General features: G+C 44.7%; 1 protein-coding gene across 2 annotated transcripts in view; it reads right to left on the bottom strand.

Annotated features, from left to right (window-relative positions):
- Positions 1-458: 458 nt before the first annotated feature.
- LOC144773560 (rho-related GTP-binding protein RhoG) overlaps positions 459-14,127 on the bottom strand; it is a 90,159-nt gene continuing 76,490 nt past the window's right edge. For both annotated transcript variants that reach the window (XM_078658659.1, XM_078658660.1), the window contains one exon: positions 459-5,226. In XM_078658659.1, coding sequence (XP_078514785.1) covers positions 4,616-5,191 — 576 coding nt within the window. In that variant the 5' untranslated portion in view covers positions 5,192-5,226 and the 3' untranslated portion in view covers positions 459-4,615. The remainder of the gene's footprint in view (positions 5,227-14,127) is intronic.

The following is a 14,127-nucleotide window of genomic DNA, read 5'->3' on the forward strand; positions in this document are numbered from 1 at the left end:
GAGTAAGAATAGTAATATGGCGGGGATTGAGAATTGTAACAGGTTTGCATATTTGTACATAGATATAATTGTGCGCTCTTCATTTTTAGAGTCCAGTTTTGGGGTCTTTAGTTTGGAGCTTTTCTTTTTTAGGTTATTTTTGACCCTGCACTGGACATATGCAGTGCTTCAGGAAACCATCCCCATGGGTTTGTACAGCACTAGGAGGTGTGGAGCCAGACCAGGTCTGGAATCTAAATGGAAATACATGGGAAAAACCCAAACAATGGAATCATATGTTGATGCAGAGGATTGTGAAAACAACAGACTAGAATGATCATGATTTAAAAGGACAGGATTATGGAGAAAACAATTTTCATTGCTGTTGTGAAACATGCAGGCCATGGAAATTAACTTACAAAGGTATACACATCTTCAATATGAAATCAGCTTCTGATGCTTTGGAAACCTGTTAAGTATTTGATTTAACTCATATTTTTTATTTCTCTTTTAAATTAATTTTTACAGTGTTTTAGAAGCACTAACAATCTCATAAATGCAAAACGGGCATTTTATTAATATAAAACAGGCGTTAACCAGATGAGAGCGCAACGTCAATTTCTGTCCCTTTTCGTTTGTGTTCAGGGTCGCTTCAGAGCTTATCGACGAATCCCATCGTGAATCGTGAACTGCGCAGCGTAGGACAGAGGAAGGGGTCCGGGTTGCGTTGCATTGGTGGAGCAGCACTTGACCGTCAGAAGAGTCAATGGCAGTGGTCTTCCCACTCCCCAACAGTTGTGTTTAATATAAAAGCTTGAGATAAGCAACTCATTAAAAATTGAGAACATCACATAGATAAATAGTCTTTATTATAAAAAAAAATAGCAAGAGGATCTTGGTTGGCACAATCAGACGAGCATCAGCAGTTGTTGGTGGGAGAAACCCTCAAGTGGCCACAGAGTTCACATCGTCTATACCATCCTACCATTAACGTTCACCGAGGGGTGGAGTGGGAGGTGGCCCTAGGTCCACCCTCCTTCTCCTAAAGCCAACTGAGGACTTCCCTCAACTCCAAGTGCTTCATCGCTACACATAGAAGTGCGATTGTTCATCTTGCTAACGATGACTCGCATATGGCTTGGTCCAAAAATTCATGATTAGGAATGAGAAAACTTAGCAAGGTTGTGCAGAGCACGGTCCACAAACTTTGTATTGTCGGCCACTTGCGTCGGCATTGGCTAATGCTCCGGGGGATGCAAATCCAACGTTCAAGTGGGGGTGCTGGGTGTGAGAGAAGGTGTAAGAAATGGGTCCCGCCAGGCTCTGTGTGTGTTGGTGTTTCATATTTTACTTTACTGGAAATTAAAAAAAATTCAGGGGTGCAAGAAAACATCTCGGCATATGGCATTTGGATAGATGTCAGCACAGCCGGCATGTTGAGGTCTACATTATTTCATTATAATCCCTGCTTACATGTGAGGGGGCAAAGGTTGCCAAGGGCTGGAAGTGTGACCTGCCAACCACCAACACAAGAAACCACTGTGATATACTAAAGACAGGCTTGGTACAGCAGGTTGCATGGCCACACCATTCCATGAAGCACAGGTTGATGCAAAGTATGGGGGAGAAATGGCAACAAAGTACAGGCTCGCCTACAAATGTGGTTTCCTGTAGCCGCTGCCTGATCTTGGCTTGAGCATCCTCCGCTCTATCTTTGGGATCCGCCAAAGCTAGCAGGATATCAGCTCAACAAGCCGGTTTGAAGCACAAAACGCCTTGAGAACAAGTTGGCATTTGTATGTCTTCTCTGCATAGAGCAGAAGCGGCCGCGGATCGGCCTGAGGCCGCGGGGCACGCACATTTTGTAGGAAGAGCAAATTCCCTCACTCCTCATTAAGACAAAGCCCTTTGTGCTACCCGCTACTGTCTTTAAGGCACTTTAGAGAGCTGTTTCTTTGGCAAATGGAAGTAACAAATTAGCTAATGATCAAGCCGTGATCCTGACGTCCAGCAGAGACCGCACTGTCCACACTGCCCTGCCCTTCCCAGCCCCCCGCCCACACCCTGCCCTGCACGCATGCACTTCACCCCGCCACCCACAATTGGTCCAGTCATATGAGGAGGCTTGCAGCATTTGTGGCATACTAAGCCCATTGATAACTGGATCATGGTCCGGTTGCCTCGGCAACAGCTTTTCTTCTTAGCCGGTCATGTGACACTTGGCCTTTCACTGAAAAGGGCTGAGAATTAAGGCATTTACCAAGCGTATCTACACAAAACAAGTAAATATCCAGAGTGGTCAAGGCGTGACCAGCTTCACTGTTCTCCATCGCAGGAGTCCCTGAGTCTTTGCTGCTTTAACGCTGAGAAGGGAACCATTTCTGTCTCAGTTTAATAATGCAATGGTCTGTTGGATCAGGAGGCACACTTATGCTTGGGCTGTATATTGCCTGACAGCATAGCAGCCACTGGCTTGCCTTCTGGTTTCTATATTGTCTGTTGGCTCAGCAGCCTCAGTTTGTTGCACATTACATTTTGGTCCAACAGTCATTGAGATATTTGTGTCACTGGGGTGGCATATTGCTTTCTGGCTCAGCAACCACATGCATGCTTCTTTTGGTGTTGGTGTTTATTGCTCCCTGGTCTAGCAGGCATAGATATGCCTCCCATAGTTAGAGTGCACTGCTATTTCACAAGGGCATGTCACCCTGGAGTGGTGGTTTTACTCCCAGTTGACTCAGCAGTTTCTTCTCTGAGTTAGGGTTTGTACTGCCTATAGTCTCGGCCAAGAACTTGTTTTCCAGACTTAGGCATTTGTGGGCTATCAGTTTGTTAGAACAGACATACTTGAGCTGCCTTGGGTAGGTTGTTTATTAATGTTGGCAAAGGAGCCAAGACCATGCTCTGGTGGTGGGTTATTGCCTTTCAGCAGCAATACACACGCTTCTATTGGGTGTGTGCGCTTATTGCATTATGACTAAACATCCAGGGGCATGCATGTCTTGGCTGGTTCTGTATTGCCTCTAGGCCTAGCAGCCATAAAAATAAATATTTAAGTTGGGTTGTATTTTGCCAATTGGTTCAGCAGACATAGGTTGTGCTTGTCTAGGTTAAGTAATTTATTGCCTTTCGGCTCAGCAGCCGCCCTCATGCTTCCCTTAGTTGGTTTGTTTATTGCTTGTTGGCTTAGCAGCCATAGGTTGTGCTTGTCTAGGTGGAGTTATTTATTGCCTTTCGTCTAGTCAGCCACACTGATGCTTCCTTTAGTTGGTTTGTTTATTGCCTGTTGCCTTAGGAGCCACAGATGTGCTTAGCTAGGCGGGTTATTTATCGCTTGTCGGCTCAGCAGCAACCAACATGTTTACCACCTTTGTTGAGTTGTATGCTTCCTGTTATATCAGGTGCCACTAACATGCTTATCTCTGTTGGGTGTTTACTGCCTGCTAGCTCTACTGCCACAGACCTGCATGTCTTGGTTGTATTATTTATCAGCTCAGCAGTCACAGGTAGGCCTTGCCACAGGCAGGCTTGCCTTGGCAGGGTTGGTTGTTGCCTGTAGCTGAGAAGCCACAGGCATGCATTCGTGAGCAGGATGTTTATATTCTGTTGGCTCCACAGATACATTCATTGTCTTTGTTGGGTTGTTTAGTGACTGTTGGCTCAGCAGCTGCATGGTGTGCTTGCTCTCCATGAGGTTTGTTGCTGCTTGTACTGCAGGTGACCTGATCAGAGAGAGAGCTGGGAGAGTGTAAAGTGTCAGGAACAGGTTGGGGAACATTTCATGCCATCAGAAAAGAGTAAGGTACAAACATTGACCCCAACTGCTTCACAAACACACAGGCACTTAGCTGTAATTCCTAATCAAAGCTTGCCTGTCTTTCCTCTTTGAGAAAACGATACTCTTTTTACATATGTTTTTGTCTGGGGTTGTCTGCCAAATTAGTTCTTGTTTTTGCATGAAAAAGCAGAACAAGCTCTGTCCTTCTCAAACTCACATCAGATCCTTCAAAGACCCTACCTCTACTAAAAGCCTAAAGCAAAATGTTCTTTTTTGGGCACTTGTGTATATATGATCTCTGGAAGCTGAAGTATCTTTTCTTTATAAAAAGGAGGCGATAAGGTCCTGGGAAGGAATGCAAAACCATTACCATGTCCCACCAGACAGCTGGAAAGCTGAGCACACTGAGCTGGTAGACTCTATTTCATTCCATGGGCGTTTAGACCAGACTTCCCGGGGTGGCGGAAGTGACATCATGCACCCTTGGATTCCTGGTGACATCACTGGGTTGGTCTCTTGCCCCAACTTTTGCTTCTCTAAAGTCTTGCACTTGCTATTCAGGGCTAGGGTTGGGGCAAGGAGTGGAAAGTACACTGCCTGCTTGCTTTCAGTTCATGACTCTGCCTTCATGACACCTGAGACTAACAGTGGAAAAAGGCAGGGCTGGGGTATTAAAGCACAACCCAGGGATTGCAGGTACCCCTAGCTACCTTTAACCAATGTCCATGTTGCAAGCTCCACCAGCGGCACCAAGATTAGCAACAGAAGAGGAAGCAAAACTTGTGGATGGACCAAAGAACGTAAACGCAGAGAAAACATAATATAACCAAGTGGAGAAGCCCCTTCCATTCTATTTCTTCACAACAGGCGGCAGACTGGTTTTCGTTTGACTGGAGTGGGGTTGAGGACGGCCCGCACTGCCTCCATGAAGACCTCTTTGATGCCATCCTGGTTCAGGGCCGAGCACTCCATGTATTTCACGGCGTGGATCTGCTTGGCCAGGTTGGTCCCCTGTTGGGTGGTGATGGGCATCTGGCTCTGTTCCTTGAGCTTCTTCATGATATCTGCATTATTTCGTAGATCCTTCTTGGTGCCCACCAGGAGGATGGGGACATTGGGGCAGTGATGGCCGACCTCCGGGTACCACTTGTGCTTCACATTCTCGTATGACGGGGGGCTGGCGATGGAGAAGCAGATGATGAAGACGTTGGTCTGGGGATAGGACAGAGTCCGAAGCCTGTCGTATTCCTCCTGGCCTGCTGTATCCCACAGGTTTAGGCTAATAGTCCTGCCGTCCACCGTGCTTTGGGCGCTGTAGTTGTCGAAGACGGTCGGGATGTACTCCTTTGGAAAGGCATTGGTTGTGTAGCAGATCAGAAGGCAAGTTTTCCCAACAGCGCCATCTCCCACCACCACACACTTAATGCTCTGCATCTCTGCTGGTGTGCCCTCTGTGTCGTGTCACCAACCTGTGGGAAGATCAACAGAGAGCAAACATTTAAACTCTTGGTAAAACAGCACACAGCAACATATCCGCCCACCCTACTTCTTGGTCTCCATCTCCCACCCACCCCATCGATGCCTCTCTAGAGTAAAATGCCATAGTCGGAAAACTTTGCTGAAGAATCTGAAGATTGAAGGCCCAACCACTGCATTTATATTTTTATTTAGAGTGTTTGTGCACTCCCTAGCATGGGGCATTGTGGACAAACCAGAGTTCTTTATTATATTCAAACAACACCTTACATTTGAGCATCTGGATGACATACAGCATCAGGTGAGGCATTACAGTGATGGAGGTATTGATACAGAACGCCAGGCTCAGTGTCTAGATAAGGATACCCAGTGCTGCGGTGTCCTTGAGCGAAATGTGGAAAAGTGGGGCAGTCGGAGGTAAGGGATTGTGAAGGGGTGCAGACTGCACGCTTGCGGTCCTAGTGTGCGGAGGGGACCCTATGATGAAGCTTGTCACCCTAGGGTGAGTGAGGATTCTCATCCAAACACATGTAGTGCCCCACCTGTCCCTCTTCTCCCCTGTTTTTGTTACCCTGTACACTGTATGAGCTTACACATTTTAAAGTTGATATCTTTCTTGAATGTTGACATTTGACACACATCTGCTTGCATGCCTGTATGGATAATATTCTCTGAAATTACTTTTGCTTACATTTACATTTCTTCGTAGGCATATAATCAGAGCACTGACCATTCTGTACGAAAGCTAAAGTTCACTGCACAAAATGTTGATGTTTGTTATTGTTTGCTCTGCGACAGCTTTGTCCGGATAGAATCAATAATGACAGCCTGACTGTGACTTCGGCATGGCAATATGGATGAAATCTATTATATAAACAACATCTTTCCTTTGTTTACTTAGAGGAGCATTTTCCTGACACTGTCAAAGTCACCCCATGGAGAAATTCCAGCCACCTGAATCCTGTTAACCTCCTGAGAAGGATGGTGCCCAGCTCTACCCCAAGATGGGCTCCTAGATGAAAATACCCACTGGTGATTGGCGAGTTGGATCACCCTACAGGGATTCTGGCAGATTCACCCACCCTAGGCACACTAGACTAGGAAGCGCTAGGTAGGAGCACAAATATAATTGTATTTATATGCAAGCATATATTGTATGCAACAGCAAAATGGCTAAAATGTTCATTTTCTTTACCATTCTTGTGATGCAGATTACTCTGTCTGTTTTATTTCCTTCTATTGATAATTGCAGTGCATGTATTTTACATACGAATCTTATTGCTTCAATAAATATTGAAATTCCAATTCGAGTATTTCTTGTGTCTATCTTTGGGCATGCACGAATTACCATTTATCAGAGCATACTGGTGTTTCGTTTGAGGCAATCAATTGTCCATATTAGATACTATTTGCTGTACTGGTGATGCTCCCATGAATTAAGCTGACACAACTTAATTTGTAGCCTCCAATTGCAAATTCCTTCACATTTAGAGAGCATTTTAACATTGTCAATTTTACATATTGTTTTTAGGTATGTTTGCTTAATTAATCAGCCAAAATTATTTATTTGGCTAAACAGTTGCAGACCCCGGAGTAGGCATTGCGGACCCACAAGGGTCGAGTTAGGAAATGCTGCCCTATACTATATAAACAGACTTATGGAGGTATACACCTACGTCATAGAAGAAGGACTCGTTCCAGTGCTCAAAACCCTGAACCACAAGAGTGCTAATGTGGCAAGCACCTACAGCTATAGAAATAGGACTGGTTCAAGCACTCAAAACCCCAGGCCATAAAAAGGCTAGCGCGTCAAACACATAGCGCTATAGAAATAGGACTGGCTAAAGCGCTCATAAACCTAGGTCATAAAAAGTCTAATGCGTCAAACACATAAAGCTATAGAACTAGGACTGGCTCAAGCGCTCATAAACCCAGGTCATAAAAAGGCTAGTGCATCAAACACATAAAGCTATAGAAATTGGACTGGCTCAAGCGCTCATAAACCCAGGTCATAAAAAGGCTAGTGCGTCAAACACCTAGAGCTATAGAAACAGGACTGGTTCAGGCGCTCATAAACCGAGGTTATAAAAAGGCTGGTGTGTCAAACACCTAGAGCTATAGAAAAGGACTGGCTCAAGCGCTCATAAACCGAGGTCATAAAAAGGTTGGTGCGTCAAACACATATAGCTATAGAAATAGGTCTGGCTCAAGCGCTCATAAACCCAGGCGATAAAAAGGCTAGTGCGTCAAACACCTAGAGCTATAGAAACAGGACTGGTTCAGGCGCTCATAAACCAAGGTCATAAAAAGGCTAGTGCGTCAAACACCTAGAGCTATAGAAACAGGACTGGTTCAGGCGCTCATAAACCGAGGTCATAAAAAGGCTGGTGCGTCAAACACCTAGAGCTATAGAAAAGGACTGGCTCAAGCGCTCATAAACCAAGGTCATAAAAAGGCTAGTGCATCAAACACATAAAGCTATAGAAATAGGACTGGCTCAAGCGCTCATAAACCGAGGTCATAAAAAGGCTAGTGCATCAAACACCTAGAGCTATAGAAACAGGACTGGTTCAGGCGCTCATAAACCGAGTTGATAAAAAGGCTAGTGAGTCAAACACCTAGAGCTATAGAAATAGGACTGGCTCAAGCGCTCATAAACCGAGGTCATAAAAAGGCTAGTGCGTCAAACACCTAGAGCTATAGAAACAGGACTGGTTCAGGCGCTCATAAACCAAGGTCATAAAAAGGCTAGTGCGTCAAACACCTAGAGCTATAGAAACAGGACTGGTTCAGGCGCTCATAAACCGAGGTCATAAAAAGGCTGGTGCGTCAAACACCTAGAGCTATAGAAAAGGACTGGCTCAAGCGCTCATAAACCAAGGTCATAAAAAGGCTAGTGCATCAAACACATAAAGCTATAGAAATAGGACTGGCTCAAGCGCTCATAAACCGAGGTCATAAAAAGGCTAGTGCATCAAACACCTAGAGCTATAGAAACAGGACTGGTTCAGGCGCTCATAAACCGAGTTGATAAAAAGGCTAGTGAGTCAAACACCTAGAGCTATAGAAATAGGACTGGCTCAAGCGCTCATAAACCGAGGTCATAAAAAGGCTAGTGCGTCAAACACCTAGAGCTATAGAAATAGGACTGGCTCAAGCACTCATAAACCGAGGTCATAAAAAGGCTAGTACATCAAACACATAAAGCTATAGAAATAGGACTGGTTCAGGCGCTCATAAACCGAGGTCATAAAAAGGCTAGTGCGTCAAACACTTAGAGCTATAGAAACAGGACTGGCTCAAGCGCTCATAAACCGAGGTCATAAAAAGGCTAGCGCGTCAAACACCTAGAGCTATAGAAATAGGACTGGGGCTAGTGGTATGAGCCACAGTGTGGAGAAGGAACAGTGTGGCCTGCACCACACCCACAGAAATAGGACAGGTTTGTACATTCGAAGCTCCAGGTCACAGGAGGTTTAGTGAGGCAAATAGCTGCTGCCACAGTTATCTGGCGCATGACGTAACCTGGCCGGACCCTGGCACATGGCTGAGTGATGTCAAACATGGTGTAGGCTCTGAAATCGTGCAATGCTGAATTAAGTCATTTGTTTGGCTGATATCCAGGCACAACAGAAACGTGCTTTCCCTGCTCACATCTGGCTGAAATTAACATGGGAAAGAGCCCACATCGAGAAGCAATTAACAGCATGGAAATTGTCATAAAAGGCTCAAATGCAAAGTTACTCCCCCCAGAAAAGTGACAAAAAGCATTCCCTTCAAAAACTATAATTTATCGCAGAGCCCATTACAGAACCAAATGCAGCCAATCAGAAACCTAGATGTATTTCGTAGACACAAAGTACACACAATGCAGCCCCACTCTCAAATACACAAAAAGCGCGCCAGCGGTAAACCGTGGCAGCCATAGAGCAGAATACAATGCTACTTAATAAAATCCTTCTATACCTATGTGCTTTGGTAAGAGAATGCTGAAAAGGTGTTCCCATTTGTATAGTGCTTTCTATCACTAGTATGGCATTGCAGCGCTTTCTTAGTCGGTGCATCATTTAGTGAGTTTCTGGGATTACCATAATTCCAATTATTCGTTAATGTTTGGTTGTATTGCTTTGTAGAAGGTTTATATAATGTTTAGTTTGTCAGTGGTTTGTGTAGTTAATGTAAAAGTAGAAGGGGGGTATCACTGCACTAAAGTTCCAGACCCCACCTTCATAGTCTGGGAAAGATAAGTGCTCTCTTATTTCCCAGAATGCCTTCTTTTCTCTTTTTTCACTAGCTGGGAAGCAAAGCTTCAGATAAGAGCTACACATCTAATGGAAAGAGTATAACTCCGGTAGCATGCTGACCCAAATACAGTCACATTGTGAACACACGACCCCCTGACTGCTGCTGTGTGTGCCTGTTTGTGCACACACGCCCCTTCACACATCTTACTGTCTGTCAGCACTCATCATGAAGTCTGCAGTGTGAGAATCTAGCTGCATTTATAAAAACCAAGCAGAAATAACGCGTGCATTTTTACGCAATATTTTTACGGTGATCAGACATGTTATGCGAACTAAGGGCCAGATGTAGGTATCCAAATACCGCCCGGTAACGGCCGAAAATACCGATTTTCGGCCGTTACCGACCGGTATTTGGATACTGAGATGTAGAGCATGAAAAAATACAGATTCGGTAATTTTACCAAATCAGTAAATTTACCGATTCGGTAAAATTACCGATTATTTTGAAATGTAGGTAGCACTGTAAACAGTGCTACAGGGCTTTAAGGATTCGTTATTTACCACCAACTATTAGTTGGTGGTAAATAACGAATTCCTATGTAAATGCAAATATGTGCATTTACAGCTGTGCCATGTGGCACACATGCATGCCCTTAGAGCATGTATGTGTGCCACATGGCACACAAGCACTAATCAGGGGTGCAACAGGGTGTCAAAGGGACACCCTGCCACCGTTGACTATTTCACAATTTTCCCGAATCGGTATTTACCGATTTGCCTCCAGGCCCATAGGAATGAATGTCAAATACCGAATCGGTAAATACCGATTTGGTAATTACCGAATCTTAACAATTCGGTAAAAAATACCGAATAATTACCTACATAGGTTTTACAGATTCTAAAATACCGAATCGGTAAAATTCGGTATTTTAGAATCGGTAAAACCTTTTTACCTACATCTAGCCCTAAATATTCTCCAGTTGAGCATTATTGTTATTGTTATATGCATTTGTAGCGCGCTTGCCTACTCCAGAGAGTGTCCCGGCGCGAATCCTGAAAGGCTCATAGATCAGAGTTTAAAACAAGAAGGTTTTCAGCTTATTCTTGAAAGTCCGGGAATCTTGAATACTGCGAATAGCCAATGGCAATGCGTTCCAACCTACAGCAGCTTTCCGGACAAGAGAGCATCTGACAAGCCTTTGACGGAAAAAACGGGGGATCTGAACCAACAATTGGGAAGAGGAATGCAGCTGTCTCGTTGGCACATAAAAAGAGAACCTCTTTTGTAGGTAACTGGGTCCCCGGCCATACAGGGCACTATGGGCAATCGACTAGACCTTAAATTTAATCCGCACCTCCTTAGGAAGCTAATGCAGGGCGCGCAGATGGAGGCGCACACTACTCCTGGGGAGATCAAGCAGGAGACGGGCCGCTGAATTCTGCACCACCTGGAGCTTATTCAATAAGTAGCCAGGGGTCTCGACATACAGTGCATTAGCGTAGTCCAGGCGAGAGAGGATCAGAGCCCGAACCACGGTTTCTCTTGCAGCCTTTGGGCGAAGAGGAAGAAACGTCCTCAAAGTTTTTAAAATACCAAAGCAGGACCCCGCCAGCTTCTTAATCTGGGTGGCAAAGGTTAGGTTCTCCTCAAACCATACACCCAGATTTGTTGCGGCAGTACCCGACAGGCAAGGCAAAGGAATCCCTGCGGGCCATAATAACTCTCTGAAATTAGGCGGAAATTTGCCGTACAGAAGTATTTCGGATTTCTCCTAATTTCTCCTCATTACACTTCAGCTGGGTCTGAGCCAGCCAGCGAAATACCGAGAGTAGGCAGTGTTGGGCTGAGGAAACCTCAGCATCGTCACCCTCCCATTACATTTCATTGCATATTTTGTTCCTTGATTCATCCCTTGTTTAAAGAAGCATTGGCACTACCAGTTTATTCTACAAACGGAACGTTTGATTTCGACATTTACTTTGCTGTAGCTCCACTGTTCTGAGATAAATAACCAAATTAATTAACTTTATTTTTTTCTCGATATTTCCAGAGCATTAGTTATTTATGGCCTCGGAGCACCCCAACCTAGTGTAAGAACAGTCCTTCGCCCTTTTCTTGATGTTTGACATCTCTTAACACTTTCCGTGCTGATGACGGAACCGCTCCGTCATCAGCCGCGGTGGCGCTGTGCTGACAACGGAGCGGTTCCGTCATGGCCCGCCCGACGCGCCTGCGCGGCGCGTTCTATTAAGCGGGTGGGGCCATGACGGAACCGCTCCGTCATGAGCACAGCTCAACCGTGGCTGGTGACGGAGCGGTTCCGTCACCAGCATGGGCGTGCCGCGCGGCCCCCCCCGCCCCCTTAGCGCTGCGGCGGAATAGCCTCCGCAGCGATGAGGTTAAAGACATTGTGCAATGTAGTTTTAACACCAGCTCTTTAAATTTCACTGTCACTGTATACTGTGGTCACAATAACTCTTGCACTGAGATGATTTCCTCGTACAATATAATTGTGCACGCTTAGGCATGGTGTTTCACTAGTGAGGTATGTCACTACTAGGATACCTGTGGTATTGGTTCCTGGCAGACTTAGCTAGTTGTATGTTTACTCGTATGCCAATGCGCTGGTGCACACTGTTTTATAAAAGCAAAACCAGAACACAGAAAAAGAAAATTAGCAACCTCGCTGTCACTTCTAAAAATGTTTTCACCTCTACACATTGAGCAAATCACACTGGTGCAAAATCTGAAAGTATTTCAAATTGCCCTCCATCACCAATAGAATCATCCTCCAATCCTGAGTACAATACCTCAAGCAACAGGCAATGTTGTGTTTGGTATATACTGATCTCATACAAGCTCTTCTGGGAGCTAAAGTAAAGGTCATGGTCTGGAAATGATCTTTGTCTCTACAGCTGAGGATATTGCGGGAGCAACAGCTGACCATAATAAGAATGTATGCATACGAGACTGATTTAGAATTAAATGGGTATTACATATAATGGACCTGATTCACAAAGGTAAACTGAGATGAAAGTCTAACTTTAAGACTTTTGGTATTCACAATGGACATTTCCGAGTAGTAAAGTTAGACTTTTGTCTCAGTTTAACTTAAGTTTTGGTCTTAAGTTTAACTGAGACTAGACCTTTAGTCTCAGTTAAAGTTCAGACCAAAACTTACTCCCACGAACACCCGCCGGGCGGCTCGCTGTGCACCACAGCGCCCCCTGCAAAGTGCTCCGTTTAGTGTCTATTTCAGGACCCCAATGGTGCACTCTTTGTACCTCCTTTGAACAGCATTTCCTGTGAGAGATTCCCAGAAGAAGAAGAAGGAAAACATTGGAAACAAAAATAAAGTGAAGCTGTGGTTTATGTTGTTCTGCGACTGCTGAGACTGGTATGCGCCAGTCTGCCAAAGATTAACAGTTCTCAAAGCTCTTTTATCATCACAGACGGCGATCTGTCTCTTGCTGACAAATTCACATTAAATGTGAAATTATTCAGCACTATTCCTCAAAACTAAATTAAAAAAAAGAAAATTGGTGATTTCTGAGTGAAGATTTGCAAACCTATATCTTCTACGTATGCACTGATTTTAGGGGGTATACACTCTAGTAAAGGGGGGGGGTTGCTGTGGTTCCTGATGATCTTGGGTATGCTTCTGTATTTATAGTTCACATCAGAGCCTCCCGATAAGAAACTGTCCCACGCATTGATCACAACAATTCTGGCCTGCATTGAGACAAAGGTGATAAACTGTGGCTCTCTGGAGTAAAGATTGGCAACAGAAAGTGACAACTAGAAAGCTTGTGAAAACAGAGATCTGTGGCATGCCTGAGGAAGACAGAGCAGGCTCTGGACATGTAGAGGAAGGCTAAAATCTGCAGCAACTTATTATAAAGGCCAACTAATGAATTGTCGGTGTCTTGATATAGGACATCTTAGCATACCTGGAAACCTGCCTGCCCTGTATCACTCCCAGAGTATTCGGTTTCTGGTCTCTTTCTGTCTTCAAGGAGGAGTGGATTCCTTTTCAGAGAACATTTTTGTTGTATCCGGAGCATCTTGAGCATAGGGTGCTAAAACGTGTACAGTGAACCGCTTGTGGTCTCACTGAGATTGTAGTACAGAAACCAGGGTATGATTGCGTGACGGGAGGCAGAAGTGGGGGTGGGGCTCCTGAATATTGAATTCAGGATATTGTGGGACACTAATATCGTGGATAAAATATCAAAGTTAAGTATATATATATATATATATACATACACCGAAGTGATTACTAAATCAGACCCAACGTATCCTGTCGCCCGGCATTTCAAAGAACGGCATAACAACAAATTGGAACAGTTCAGGTATTATTTACTTGATTCTGTTCCGAGCCGTAGAAGAGGGTGCAACAGAGATTCAGCGTTAAAAACATTTGAGATAAGATTCATTTTGAAGTTAGACACCAAAACTCCAGGGGGTCTCAATGCCACAGAGGATCTGTTTACATGTCTGTAATATGAATATGACCAAGTGTTAGAAATAGGGTTTTTGGCAGGCTAGGGCGTGTGCCAAAGCCAGGCATAAACCACCACTCTAGTCAGGATAAGGGAGTTACACTCCTAAAATAACCCCTGCAGCGGCTCAGTGGTGGCGTCAGATGG

Source organism: Lissotriton helveticus, chromosome 8 (assembly GCF_964261635.1).
Source record: "Lissotriton helveticus chromosome 8, aLisHel1.1, whole genome shotgun sequence".
Classification (NCBI taxonomy): domain Eukaryota; kingdom Metazoa; phylum Chordata; class Amphibia; order Caudata; family Salamandridae; genus Lissotriton; species Lissotriton helveticus.